Genomic DNA, 15,258 nt, shown 5'->3' on the forward strand with positions numbered 1-15,258 from the left:
CGCTGTCCAATAAGAACGAAACAGCTGTCCGCGGTTGCAGCCCTGTTTTGTCGGTTTCTGTCGGGTTGTTGTCTCGCAAAGTCAACTCTTTCACGTAGTATCAGCCTTGCAGTTTGTGTTATAATTATAATGACTACAGCTGTAAGAAACCAGTGATATGGAAAAAAAAGGAGGGAAAATGAAAAGGCAGGGATGGGAATTGGGAGAGAAGGGATGGGAACTGAGAGAGAAGGAGGTGGGAACTGGAAGAGAAGGCGGTGGGAACTGGGATAGAAAGGGATGGGAACTGGGAGAGAAGGGATGGGAACTGGGAGAGAAGGGGATGGGAATTGGGAGAGAAGGGTTGGGAACTGGAAGAGAAGGGATGGGAACTGGGAGAGAAGGGGGTGGGAACTGGGAGAGAAGGGGGTTGGAACTGGGAGGGAAGGGATAGGAACTGGAAGAGAAGGGGTGGGAACTAGGATAGAAGGGATGGGAACTGGGAGAGAAGGGGGTGGGAACTGGGAGAGAAGGGATGGGAACTGGAAGAGAAGGGGATGAGAACTGGGAGAGAAGGGGATGGGAACTGGGAGAGAAAGGGATGGGAACTGGGAGAGAAGAGGGTGGGAACTGGAAGAGAAGGGATGGGAACTGGGAGAGAAGGGGATGGGAATTGGGAGAGAAGGGTTGGGAACTGGAAGAGAAGGGATGGGAACTGGGAGAGAAGGGGGTGGGAACTGGGAGAGAAGGGGGTTGGAACTGGGAGGGAAGGGATAGGAACTGGAAGAGAAGGGATGGGAACTGGGAGAGAAGGGTTGGGAACTAGGAGAGAAGGGGGTGGGAACTGGAAGAGAAGGGATGGGAATTGGGAGAGAAGGGGATGGGAATTGGGAGAGAAGGGTTGGGAACTGGAAGAGAAGGGATGGGAACTGGGAGAGAAGGGATGGGAACTGGGAGAGAAGGGGTGGGAACTGGGAGAGAAGGATTGGGAACTGGGAGAGAAGGGATGAGAACTGTCCAGAGAAGGGGATGGGAACTAGGAGAGAAGGGTTGGGCACTGGAAAGAAGGGGGTGGGAACTGGGAGAGAAGGGGGTGGGAACTGGGAGAGTAGGCGGTGGGAACTGGGAAGGAAGGGTGTTGGTACAGGGAGAGATGGACATCAAAACAGTGATAGAAGGGGGCAGAAACTGTCAAGTCTAAGTTTAAGTTTGACTAGTGGATGGATAACTTGGAGGAAACTAAATAGTTGTTTCTTGGTTTAAATAATAAGGATGAAGAAGATGAAACTGGATCAGAGACAGGATCAGAATCCATGCTCCCAGAAGTTACCACTGAAGAAGAACAAGACACTGACAAGGTATTGATAAGAAATTTTATTATTCAACACATTGTAACACTACGCAAATACAGTCAACTCTTGCCTTGCGGACACCTCACTATAACAGACATCCGGATAACATGGACAGCAGCTAAATTCAGGTGCCAAAAATAAATAACAGATGTTTTACTGAAATAAATTCCTGCTATTACGGACTCTCTCGCTATTAAGGACACTAACTCGTGCTCCCACGCCCCAAGGGTGTCCGCAATAAAGGGAGTTGACTGTATGGTCATGTTGCACTCAATATTCGTTGTCCGTACATGTATATAGTAGATATCCTGTGAAATCTGTTATTTCGTGTGTGACTGTCGGAGAGAAAAATGACAAAATAAAGATCATCTCTAGGTTTTCTGCAATGAAATTTGTTCTTTGTTATCAATGAGTTGAATAATAAAACAATTATCCTGCTTAATCTTGAGGAATATCCCCTGAATTTAGCCAACTAATGGCCTACGGCCTTGTGGGCTAAGTATCAGGCAATATTCCACGCAATTCCATAAGTTAATTGTTCAATAACAATTATACGAAAAAAGACTATGTAGCTTGTTGTGGATTGGAAAAGTTTTCAATCATCGAAACCAAAGCTATTTAATCAGCATGGGGACTTGCCAGTTGTAACAGATGCAATTATTGACCTATACACCAATCAGAACTTGAACTAAATACAAATGAATGAGCATCAAGACAAGGGAACTCACTGCAAGCAAGTCACTTGATCAATAATTATTGGAAGAAAACTGAAGTTTACCAAATGAATGTGTTTTTTGGTTTAACTTCTAATTGGTTGAGAAAGTGCTGCAAGTTTTTTTCTGAAATGACACTGAAATGTTGGTTTTAGATTTAGCCTCGTAAGCCGAGGGAAACAAAGATGACAGGTGTGGTCTGGATGATTCATCAGCAAGTTTCAAATTTGAGACTGTCAATGTACACTGCAAAACAACTAATCAGGGTTATGTACCAAACTAGTCTGATTATAGATAGTTCTTGATTTCTTGTAACAGCCAGGCATACGTGAGAAGGTCACAGACATGTCAGATGTGGAAAGTGGTATTCCAAAAGACCAAGTACTGGAGTCAGGGGAAGACTACCAACTAACAAAACCATCCAAGGTTGGACAATGGGATAAAGATTACAGTCATTTTATTCATACAGAACATAACTCAGATTTGTTACCAATCCCAGAGAACATTGGGAATAACCTTGAGTAAAGTACAAAATTGTGGCTTATTTGATACCCTGTAACAGTTTGTTGGTTCTTCCTAAAAAATTCTGTGAGTTCTGTGAGAGCATTTTGTACCTCTTTTCTGTTTTGAGAAAACCCTGTCCACAATGACTTCCATCATTTGTCCTTGGAAAACACAGTTTGTAAAAAGTTCAACATAAATTTAAATTCATTAGGATGAAGAAGAAGCCTATGCTGCAGACACAGATTCTGATACTGATGAGGAAAGACCTCTTGCTGTAGTGGCAATGGCAACAGTCCTGTACAGCTCTGAGGATGAACAAGAGACACCTGCCAGACAAAAGGCTACAAGTAAGTTTTTCTAGATCATAATTTATTGTAAGTTGTGAATCATGGAATATACAATCTTCCTGTTAGTAATGCAGTAGAGGCGAAGTGGTGTTAGTTTTTAGCATTTCAGACTTTCAAAGGTTCTTGGTGGAAAGATTGGAGATCAGTTGTTTGAGGCTAGGTTGGTTTCAGCATCTTTACATTGTTTCCCAAGACAAGATACGTAAGTCCACATAACTAGAGAGCTTTATATTCTAGTACAAGTATGACAACGAATACAAGATTTGACTTCAAGTGTTAAGCAAAGTACTACAGCTGTAAGAAGGGATACTTCGGGGAAGCTTCATTTTACTTTTAAAGTTTGTGAGCGATGAACTTGAAGTCTGTATGTGTTTCAAATGATGATATGCTCTATAGTTAAGCCCTTTTGTGATCATCTATGATGTTATTCTAGGACTTGTTTTTGCCACAAGATGGTAATAAGCGTCCACAGTGATTTTAAAGTTTACATAGTAGAAACAGTGTCAACATGAAAATTTGTTGCATGCGTAGGTGGTAATACGGGCAGCAAACAATCACAACTTGCAACGCAACGTTTGTTGTGCGACAGGTTGTATGAAAATGCTGGTAGTATTACATTTTGTACGTGGACCTTAGTACATAAGGGCAATATTTACAACTGTATAATAAGCGACCTTTGGCTTATGGTTTAATTGTTAGGTGTTCAAAGTATAAAGCAAAATTCAAGCATGGAGGGGCAGACTCTAGCATTTGGACTTGGAAGCCCAGACAATGTGTTTCGAAACAGGTAAAAGTGTATTATAGGGACCCTTGCCTTCTTGTCTGACTGCTGTCTTCTCTGTGTCTTGTTTTCAAATCTGCCTGGTTGTTGAATGAATGGCAAATTGATCAATCAGTCGGCCATTAGTCAGTCAGTCCGTCAGCCAGCAAGCCAGTCAGTCAGTCAATCAGTCAGTTGTTCTTTTGTTTTTTTGCACAATCAATTCTTTGTTCAGTCAGTTTGTCAGTTAGCCACCCAGAGATACATCCAGAAATGTATTCTAATAAGGTGACACATGCATGTTCCTTACAATAGCTCTAATCCTAATCTGAACTGAGTCTCAAAAAATTCTGTCAAACATGAAGTCATAAGACAAGAGTTACATGCATTTCTGGATATAAGTGGCAACTCAGTAAATCCGTTTGAGAGTCAGTCAGTTAGTAAGTCAGTTGTTCATACTGTCAGTCCATCAGACTGTCAATGAGTGAGCGAGGGAGCCAGCCAGCCAGCCAGTCAGTCAGTCAGTCAGTCAGCCAGTCAGCCAGTCAGCCAGTCAGCAAGTCAGCAAGTCAGTCAGTCAGCCAGTCGGTTGGTCGGTTGGTCGGTCAGTGGGTCGGCCGGCCGGCTGGCCGCCCAGCCAGCCAGTCAGTCAGTCAGTCTCATTGATCACTTACTCAAAGCTTTTCATATATTGCTGCTGTATGGAAGGTTTTTAATTTGCTATCAAATTTAGACTGTGCTTTATAAATACTGGTATTTGAAAATAAAATAATTATTATAATAATTTACTGTATCTTTATCCAGGGAATCATCCGGATCTGCAGGGTCTCACCCAGGACAAACAGGGAGTCTTCCGCCAACACTGGTGCTTAGCTCCGAGTCCGACATGCAGTCAGATGGGAAAGCAGATCTGTCCTCCGATAATAAACAAACCTCACCTAAGCACCCTGGAGCCAGAGGCTCTGGAACCCAACCAGCATGTGATCCTACACTTTTGTATGGCTCTGAATCTGATGATGGAAGCCCCATAAAAAGACCCAGGCACCCAGAAGCAAGGGTCTCAGATAAGCAGGGGCCCTCTTGTGAACCAACACTATTGTACCCTTCTGAGTCTGAGGATGGATCGCCTATAAAGAAACCAAGGCATCCCAGGGCCCCTAATGAGCCAATGGTTTTGGATGAATCCAATTCTGGAAAAGACTCTGACAAAGCTTGTGAAATGCCTGATGAAAAGACAGAAAGTGATCAACATCCCATCAGTGAGGAAACTGCCGGCAAGGAGACTGATGCTACACTCCTGTATGCTGCAGCTGAGTTGAGTTCCACTGATGATGAAGAGGAATCAGGTGAATGGGTTTTGAGTTCTGGTAGCCTTTTCTCAAACTCCTAAAAAGGGTCTGAAAAACTATTTTACATACACAAAATTCATTACCAAACATTCAGGTTTGGATAATTTTGGAAGCAAAAACATTTTAAGTTTTCCAAGATTGAGAAACACATTATATTAGTTTGTACAACAAACTACCATCGATCTATAGAAAAGGAGTAACAAGAATACCGTTTGGGCCCAAAAGCTCTTCGGAAGGTTTGAGAAACACATGCCTAGCTACATGTACTTACTAAATCGTCAAAAAATGTAAGGGCTTAAAAGTTGCTGTAATTGATTAATGTAGAGGTTTCACACATCACTGGGAGCCTTGTCATGCTAACCTCTATACAACTCTTGTGATCTTTATTCTCAACAACCAAGTCCTCATGCCACGTGCCATACCATGCCACATGTTTTCAATGAATTGTAGACAACAACAACTGGGGAACTTTATAGCAAACAACAACTTACTACAGCAACAATGACAACAAAACCCTAACATTTGTTGTACATGTACCTCGTTTATATGTATGAATGGCTGATTCCTCGTGTGCGAGGATTAAGGGAAGGAAAGGAACAATGATACAAATCAGAACAAGGTGGCTGGTATGTATACATGCAGGTTATTATATCAAGTGACATGTTGTGTCTGAATTGTTTGCAGGGAGAAACACAGATGATGGAGAGATAAGCATCACAAAGCCTGGTGCTTTTGACGAACCTACACTGATGTACAATGTTGAAGAACCAGGAAAAGAAGAAGCAAATGAGGATGAAGACAACATGGCCACTGACGAATATGGAGAGGACAGTGCTACACAACCCTACGCTGCTGACAGCAACTTTGAAAGTGAAACTGAACCTATTCCATTCATGGGTGGAAATGCAGTAGACAAGAGTGATGCAGACAAAATGCCTAAGCCGTCTGAGCTGGAGGCAACGCAGGCATATTGTGTAGAGAAGGAGGAGGAAGAGGAGGAGAGAGGGGAGAAGGAGGACAAGGAGGGAGATTCTGACAGTTCAGATTCTCAACCATTGCCGATTGGTCCTACAGCAGTGGCAGGTCAAGATGATGTGACAGCAACCCTTGCTTATGGTTTAGAGGCCACTCAAGCTTACAATGTTACCGAGAAAGAAGATGCTGATACTGACAGTGAAGATGACGAAGGTCGCAATGTTGACAATGCTAAGACTCTTGCTTATGACTTGCAAGCTACTCAGGCTTATGGTGTTGGTGCTAGTGATGATGATAATGATGATGAAGAGGAAGATGATAAACGAGAAAGTCGCAAAGAGACAGTTGAAGAACAGGCAACTGAGGCAGCTGCGAGTATGGCAAACAGAGGTGGTGCTAAGCAACCTAATATCGCATTCGGTTTAGAGTCAACCCAAGCATATGGAGCAGATGAAACAGATGACGAGGAGTCTGATGATCAGGACAAAGGTACTGGAGGCAGGGATCAGGGCAGAGGTGATGAAGCAACAATGGCGTATGGTTTAGCTGAAACTCTGCCTTATGGAGGGGGTGATTATGATGATGACAACGATGACAAAGAGGATGAGGTTGGCAGAATGGATAAAGCTGAAGAACCCTTGGGAAGACAGGAGAATCAGGCCACACTGGCTTATGGACTGGAAGAAACCCAAGCTTATAATGTTGATAACAATGATACAGGTATAACATTACTGTATGACTTTTTGCATGACTTAGAAATGAAAGTGGCTGACAGTCAATGAAAACCCACTGTTAGGAGGTAAAATGTACCTTTGAACCTTTACCTTTGTCATTGCACAGATTCGGCTCCTTATCATGCAATTGAATCCACCCAAGCCTATGGTATTGAAGAGCCCTCAGAAGAAGAATTACAAGCACAGGCGGTGGTATGAGTGACAAATTTACTTAAATACATGTATGTGTTCAAGACTTGTTTATAAATTAGCAGGATAAGTAAAGCAGTGAGGGGAAGTTCAGATCCATTCTTACATGTATAATTATCATGGAGCCTTCTGTGAAAGTATTAGGTATATATTTATAAAAACATGGTTAACTTTTGAACAATTGTGCTAAATCATCATTATCATTAAATTAATGTAATTGAGGTGTGTTCTTAAAAATGAATGTCTCACAAGAGTCATTAACTTTTGTCTGTGTGAGAACACTGAACTCAACATTTTATTACAGTAACTGACAGTAAGTTGCTAACTAAAGGCATGAGTTAGAGTCTCTGTGGTGATAAAAGTTAACTGTTTAATTTTTCTGTAGCAAAGGAAACAAAGGGGAAAAGCAACCAAGAAGAGAGTAGCTTTTGTTAGCTCATTTCAAGAGTCTACTGAGGTAATTACATTATTCCATTCATTATCTGAAGTGTAGGTACGTGTACTATTTGCGGTGACGAAGGAGACGCTTCCTAATCGAGTCGTCCCAATACTGTCCATCATGCCCAGCGCGCGTGTTCCTTAGCACAAAAAATTGACAAATATATGTCGGTGCAAAATCGCACTGTCACAATAGCATAATGAATATGACAGTCCATCATACCCAGCGCGTTTCGTACCCAGTGCCTACCGCTGTAAATGTTCAGCGGCAGCAGCCTACCGCTGTAAATGTTCCTAAGCGCGAGTAATCGAGAAAAGAGGTTGTATATCGGATGGGGTTGATATTAATGTTTTGAAAAAACACACATATACACACACATGCGCGCCCGTGCACCGTTTCGGGTATATAACCCTTGCTCAGTGTGGAGAAAACCGCTTTTTGTACTAAGAATCTACCTCTGTGCACATGCATGTTACTAAGTGCGAGAAATCGAGAAAAGGTTGTATATCGGATATGATTGATATAAAAATAAATATCAAAAAGTTCAAAAATGGTTTCAAAAAACACAGACGTTTTTTCAGTGTGGTCATGTCGTGCATCTCCGAGGAACTTTTCTTTCACCGTTCATTATAAAAACGTCACAAACGTCCCGCGTGCATTTCATCCCGTTCCTCGTGGTCGCTACGAAAAGTACAAAACAAAAAGTACAAGACAAGGTAAGATCCTTTTCTTTCTGAAATATTCGCTGCATCCTTGGTAGGATGCCTTATAAACACCTGGGACTGGTAGCATAAAACGTTTCTAACGGCTGTTGACAATTGTTCCGAGACAATAAGCTAATGTTTTGCAACTATACTTACAAGTTCCTGTAATCTTAACATGGTTAATGCAACCCAGTAGGGTGCCTAAGTGCCTAAGTCGAGGCACTATAATCTTCGATTACTACTAGTAATATTACTATGTATGTACCATAACTTGGGTTGTCAGTGGACGGGTCTTGACAATCTGCGAGCCAGCAAGCCATGTGAGGCAGACGTGTGAGGCACTCAGGTTAGCCTAAAAAACACCCCGGTTAGCCTAAAAAGCACTCCGGTTAGCCTAAATAGCACTCAGGTTAGCTTAAATAGCTCCCCGGTTGGCTTAACGGTTAGCATTTATGTTGGGGGTTTTTCATGCCTCGCAAGCCTTGCATGTTTTGTTTATGCCTTGCACGTTGGGCTCGCTGGCTCGCGCATTGGCCACACTCTCAGTGGACATGCATTTGCAGCATTTTGCTAAGGTTGCATTCAATTGACCTTATTCCAGAGTAAATGAAGCAGCCTCAGTCAATATTAAGTTTCTTCTTTCAGGCAAAATTTGGAAGAAGTACAGTGTATCTGTGAATGTGTCATATAACATCCAGTAATTCCAAAAACCTCGTGTTAGAGATTTTTGGAAATCATTTTGTGTCTTCTTATTCCAGAATATGGCCAAAGAAACTCACCCTAAAAGAGAATTTATGAACAACTAAGGAATTCAAAGTTACAATAACACTGACAATAAACAATACCACAGGAAAGTAATGCTCTGCCGCTTTCATTTGAGTTGTCACTTAAGTTTCACCCACAGACTGAAAGAGCTGCAACCACAATTCTACCAACAGAAAGGTTTGTTTTATTTTGTGCCATCTATTTGTTGACAGGTGACAGAGGTAGAGGAAACTGAACTTGATGAATCGTCTAGTGGGAAAGGTCTGTTCCAATTTTGTGCATCATTATAACTTGCTTTACTCTGGTATAGAGTGGTTTCCATTAGAGCGTTGTAAAGCCAAAAGCAAATTACTATTAGTAAGAATAACTCCCAACTGGCTAATCACAACAGACTCAAACTAGACAATGAGCCGACACCAAGCACAGGGATGGAAATGCATGCAAGCAAGACTTAGTCATGATTAGTTTCAGTTTTCCTTCTCACTGGTTAAAAAGGTGGTGCAATTTTGCTAACCAGTCACACATTGTAGTAAAGCAATGCAACTGTAATGAAAACAAAAAGGAAATTACTTTCCACACTCTATCAGTAGAAGCAGTTAATAGGCATTTACTATATTTGATCTGCAAACTTGTACAAATTACCAACCTTCAGTGTGTAGTCTAATATTATTTAGTGATATTGAATTTGGGTTTTGGTCATTTCAAACTTCACCATCCAGAATTTGTTATCATTCAATTGAAAGCTGAAAATTTCAGATAATAATGTTGCTGGAGAGAAACTAAATAAATTTTTTTATAATGAACTAAATTATAATGCTTGTGGTTTGAAAATAATGTCTTTGGGAGTTTTTTTTTTTTTTTTTTTTTTTTCAAAACTCTAAATTTGGCAAGACCACAGTGACAAGGTGTCGAGGGATGCCGTATCTTTCACAGACCTGAATCCAGTAAAATACTTGTGGGGAGCAGGGATTGCGCAGTGGTGAGAGCACTTGCCTCCCATCAATGTGGCCCTGGTTCAGTTCCTGGACTTGGCATCATAATGGGTTAAGTTTGTTTTTGGTTCTTGTCCTTGCTCCGAGAAGGTTTTCTCTGGGTTCTCCGGTTTTCCCCTCTCCTCGAAAACCAACATTTCTAAATTCCAATTTGATCTGGATAGTGTCCCCAATTAGTGCTCTGCGCTAATATAAAATAATACAATTGACACTTATTATAAAATAAATAAAGTGATTAATTATTTTATTGATTATTTTAATTTTGAGTCATGTAAATGGGAAGACTGAGCCAAGGTCACAACATTAAAACAAGATGAAAACAGTTCTAAATGTTGGATAATTAATTTGTAAACTGGAAACGATATGTATAAAAACTGCTCTAAGAAGTCACCATATAGTTTCCCATAGGCTCAATTTCCACTGCTGTCTAGTGTCCAGTATTTACTGGCTTGTCTCTCCAAACAGTGACAGCTATTTATTGAGCCCTACGTTTTCATATGGATACAGTCTGTAAACTTCTGTGAGAGCGGAAAACCTGACTGATGCAATTCATAAGTTATATTCTAAATGTTTAGCTCTCAGGGCCCAGTTGTTCGAAAGGCGTTTAAGCTAATCCTGGATTAATGTGAACTTTGATTCAAGTCTGATTACTAATCGGTAAAGATGCTTCCAAAAGACTTTTGCCCCCCAGTTTTGACTTAGACTTTTCTTTACCTTTAGCTTGAAATAAGGTTTTAAAACCACTTTTAAAGAGCGAGATGAAAACCTTGATTAACTTTTAATCTTAGATTAGCGTTAATCGGCTTTCGAACAACCCGGCCCAGAATACTGCAGTCTGTCAATAGCTGCTTTAATTCCTGAGCATATTTACGGTGGTTTAATTAGGATTTCCAGTTAAATTGAAACTAGTCTTATATGCTCTTCTGTAAATGGTTTGAATCCAGGAGTCATGCCATATGTAAGTAAATTTAATGATCATCCTCGGCTGGTAAGTGTAGTCCTGAGAAGGACTGTTTATGGTGACATTGACTTACATTTCAACAACCCGAGCAGAAGTTATCTTCTAACTTCTGCTCTTTGCAACATCTGTCAATATAACCTCAAACAGTCCTTCTCAGGGCTACACTTACCCGAATGAATACATATTAGTACTTATGGATCCCCTTCATTTCAAGCCATGCATTCACCTGTTTTAAAACCGAATGACTGTTTTTTGGAATGATTTATTCCTCTCCAGAAGACAAAGACAAGCTTTCCACCAGTGCAACTGCAAATGAAGAAGAAGACTTTCAGGACCGTGATTTGATTCAACCAAGGTCACGATCTAAGAGAGGAAGAAAACAGCCAGTTGTGGAAGAGTCGCAGGAAGAGAGGAGTCAAGAGGTATCAAGCTGAGCAAAACCACATCCAAGTGATGTGATTGTTTATTAGCTATAAAGCACAACCTTAATAAGACAAATCATTATGTTACCTTCTGTTGAACCCCTCCCACCCCTTCGGTGTCTGCAATCTACAAAATTAATGTTTTAAATTTCCTATGCCAAACTGTTATTTGGTCATAGATTTAACACCTGGCATCCCTCAGAAGTGGAAATTGGATTAACGCAAATAGGTTATACCCTTTACCCCATCCCCCCAAAAGGGCCATGCAGGGAAAATTTTTGGTTGGAAATTTTGGAAACTTTCCATGTCAAGTGGAGAGATGTTTGTTCAGTTGTTGCAAACTTGCAATCTCATTGGTAGATCAAAAATTTTATGCGATGGCATTCAATCACGGCACAAGAAGGCGAAAAATGGAAAATAATGTAATTTTTTTGCACTTGAGTGGAACAGAGAAAGTGGAGTTACCTCAGAAACATCGTCCATTTGTTCTGGAAAATTTTTGTTTGATACATGCGTACCATTTGCATTTCAATTACCGGTTACAGTGGAACCTCGATTTAACAAACCTCTATTTAAAGAAGTCCTCGATATAACGAACGATATTCTATGTCCCAGCCAAAGTTACAGTAAAATGTATGGAATAGAACCTCGATATAACGAATTCTTTGATATACCGAACATAATCTGGAAGCCCAAACGTAAAATCTACCTCGATATAACGAATTACATTGTCAACACGCGACAGAAGATTAACGCTGAACAGATCAACAGTCAACAAATCCTTTTTATTCTTATGGTAAAGAGACAGCAACCTTTCAGTCGACGGCTTATTATATCTCATAGACATTGGCACTATAGTATTTCGACATCAGCATTGAATTCGGTGACAGACGTCACCTGTGTTACAAATCAATCATTAACTATGACCTCGATATAACGAACATTTTGGTCGTTTACCCTCAAGTTTGTTATATTGAGGTTTTTGATATAACGAACCCTCGATTTAACGAACAAATTTGGCCGGTCCCCATGCCAGCGACTTCGTTAAATCAAGGTTCCACTGTAAACCAAAATTTTTGGCTAAATGGAAAGTACTCCAGGTGTTGCAAGGATGCAACCATTTCTGTAAGCTTGACATGGCAGCACTGAGATGATTACACTTGTGTATTTCTTTTTCAATGACCAGGCATCAGGAAGAACAAGTCCCACTAAGGGAATGACCAAAGTGACAGAAAAAGGTGGGATTCAAACAGAAGCTGCGTCGACAAGTTCCAGTACTGGTACAACAGAGCAGATAGAGGGAGTGGATGGGACTCCAGAGGATGAAATACCTGTAACTACACCTGCTTCAAGAAAAGGAAGGCGAGGAGCCATGAGGGTGACGATTGAACCCAGCGAAGCCAAAGAGGAGGAGAAAGCACAGGAGACTTCAACAAGAAGAAGAGGGCGCAAAGGAGCAAAGATGGCTGATGATCAAGAGGCAGAGAATAAGCAAGCAGCTTCCACACCTGGTAAGTGGAGGCATAGCTATTTGGCTGAGCACTGGTCACTATGGAAGTGGGATTCTGGAAAGCTGATGGTTTACGTTTGTATTGTGGAGGATGTGAGAAAAACTTCAGTTCACTCCAGTTCTTGCTCCATTAACCTTGTCCATTGCACTATCTTTACAGTAATTACTGTATTTTCTCTGTTGTCCCTAGGCTAGTTATTACGGTAACCGTTACTTATTACTAGACAGCTTCCTTGTAGGTAACGTTTGTGCCATAAGGCATCTTTTGGGCGCTCACTCTTTGTAAAAAACAAAAATGCAAATCACTGATCATGAAAATGCAATGTTTTTTTTTTTTTCAATATAAATTTTTGTGGGAGATACATATCTTAGATACCCAATTTTGCATTTTATGGCTAAAATCCTGCCTGTACAGCTGCGCACAACAAGAACCTTCCTGGGCACAGCTATTTACTTGTTCCAATTTAGCATAAAATTGTGGGTTTTCAATCATAGATGTTTCCCCGAGCGAGACACTTATGACCGAGTTTGTGACTTTTTCCAAGTTATAAATTATGTAAGACAATATCAACATTGTCGGGGAGATGTTGTAAACTGCTTTAGAGCAGGCTGGATAGACCAAGGAGGCCATCTAAAGGGGTGTCAATACAGGGCAGTTGTTTCATGACCTTAAAAGTGCAACTATATGTATGTCTGCATGGTGGAGCCACTTTCCCTTGCTGTCCTTACTGATTGCACTAAGTTTAACGTTCATCAGCAGGACGAAAGAGGGGGAGACAAGCAGCGAAAGCAACAGCCGTTACAGAGCCAAGTGAAGATGTAAGCGTGGAAGTGGAGGAGACACCTGCTCCGAAATCAAGAAGGGGAAGAAGAGGCAAGACAGCACAGACTGAAGCTGTATCAGTGTTGGAAACACCCCTCAACATAGTAAGCTTCGTTGATATACATGTAATGACTATTGGAATGAACAAATATTAAGTTGGGAGAGGTTGCTGGACCTACAGTGCATATACAGCTTGCTTGAATATTCACACGGTCAAAGATTGATCACACAACTGATAGAGAGCTTGACATTGTTGGAGTTGTGATAATGTTAAAAAATCAGTATTTTGTTGTCAAGAAATTTTGCTCTTAGTTTTTAAAATTTGTTAGTTTCTTATAACTAGCTTGACCTTGTTGCAAATGTTATATTCCTCTAGAAAAGGATTAATTTGTAATATAATATTAATTTTGTTTTTAAAGGCAACTGTATCAGAAGCTACTGATTCTCAAAGTGCGACAGCAAGGGTTGTTGAGACCCCAATTGTCCGCAGAGGAGGTAGAGGAAAGGGAAGGAAGGAAGCATCAGCAAAGGAAATACCTCAGGTAATGGTGGCAGATAATAAATTCCAGGGTAGATAGAAACCGTAAGGATTTAAAATATAGTGAAATGTGAACTAAATGTCAAGTTTAATAATGCAGTAAGTTAACAGTAGGACACAGTTTTTCACAAGTATGAGATCTCAAGTTTAAAAATTTTGTCTTCAGTCGGGACTTAAGTTCATGCCCCCTACATGTTGGTCTGATAACATGTACACTGTGGGTATAGGCAAATACCAGTCTTAAAGTAGTCTCAATGTGGTCCAATAAAGTTTGATATTTGAATCCAATAGTAGGTTTTTTGTATGTCATTATGAAAGAAAACTCAATTTTGATGCCATTATAACCAAATTTTCCCATTTTGTAGTTCCAAGTTTGGACGTGTGCAAATTGTGAACTTTAATTAGAATGTTTAGTTTCAAATTCAGGGAAGTCTGTTGATATAGATAAAACTTCCATTTTTGGAACTTTTACTACATTACCGTCAAATTTGGAATGTCAAGAACTGCATCAAATTTGGAAATGCATGTGGAAAATGAATATAAAGTTTCTGAGTTATTTTGAAAATAATTGATGGCAAATTCTGAAGTTTCCAGGTCTACTAGGAACATCCAAATTGAAAATAAATTTTGAGTTTCAGTCAGTACCGGGGGTGGGGGGGGGGGGGGTTGGGGGTACTCAAGAAAGTTTTATACGAGGGGGGGGGGGGGGGCTCTGCTCTGAAGTTGGAACCCGTACCCTTTTATATACCAGTTTTGACAGGAAAGGTAACACTTTCACATTACCTTCCATAGGAAATGGTACCCCTTTCACATACCTACAGTAGAAACACTCTTAGACAATCTTTTTTCATTGGGTCTGTTTGAGATATAATTTTGAACTTTAGGCCCGTTTTACATGTATACCTATTGTAAATGACAGGTTTCCCCACCCTCTTCTATACTTCAGCTCGTGAAATCCCTACCCTTTTATTTACCCCCATCCTGAAAAAGGTACCCCTTTTAGTCAGTACTGATTTTTGGTCAAGATTTTAAGGGCAGTGATTTGTTTACTATTCCATAAGGCATGTACAGTGTAATTCTTCAATTTCCTCTTTGCAGTTACTGTACTAGTACTAACAATATATTAGATTCATGCTACAGTGTACAAGCACATGTTTTGTTTTAGAAGAATCACATTTTGCATTTTCTTTCCACTAACTTCA

General features: G+C 40.5%; 1 protein-coding gene across 3 annotated transcripts in view; it reads left to right on the forward strand.

Annotated features, from left to right (window-relative positions):
• Window positions 1-15,258, forward strand: part of LOC146466902 (uncharacterized) — a 32,555-nt gene that overhangs the window by 3,388 nt on the left and 13,909 nt on the right. Inside the window, exons 7-19 of one of the 3 annotated variants that reach the window (XM_085126623.1) lie at window positions 1,251-1,337; window positions 2,363-2,470; window positions 2,760-2,895; window positions 3,595-3,682; window positions 4,460-5,001; window positions 5,689-6,699; window positions 6,820-6,905; window positions 7,288-7,359; window positions 9,023-9,071; window positions 11,040-11,185; window positions 12,372-12,696; window positions 13,453-13,622; window positions 13,938-14,060. In XM_085126623.1, coding sequence (XP_084982749.1) covers window positions 1,251-1,337; window positions 2,363-2,470; window positions 2,760-2,895; window positions 3,595-3,682; window positions 4,460-5,001; window positions 5,689-6,699; window positions 6,820-6,905; window positions 7,288-7,359; window positions 9,023-9,071; window positions 11,040-11,185; window positions 12,372-12,696; window positions 13,453-13,622; window positions 13,938-14,060 — 2,943 coding nt within the window. The remainder of the gene's footprint in view (window positions 1-1,250; window positions 1,338-2,362; window positions 2,471-2,759; window positions 2,896-3,594; window positions 3,683-4,459; window positions 5,002-5,688; window positions 6,700-6,819; window positions 6,906-7,287; window positions 7,360-9,022; window positions 9,072-11,039; window positions 11,186-12,371; window positions 12,697-13,452; window positions 13,623-13,937; window positions 14,061-15,258) is intronic. The other 2 variants (XM_085126625.1, XM_085126624.1) reach the window with 2 other exon arrangements.

The sequence above is a fragment of the Pavona decussata genome, unplaced genomic scaffold (genome assembly GCF_977016875.1).
Source record: "Pavona decussata unplaced genomic scaffold, jaPavDecu1.1 SCAFFOLD_140, whole genome shotgun sequence".
Classification (NCBI taxonomy): Eukaryota; Metazoa; Cnidaria; class Anthozoa; order Scleractinia; family Agariciidae; genus Pavona; species Pavona decussata.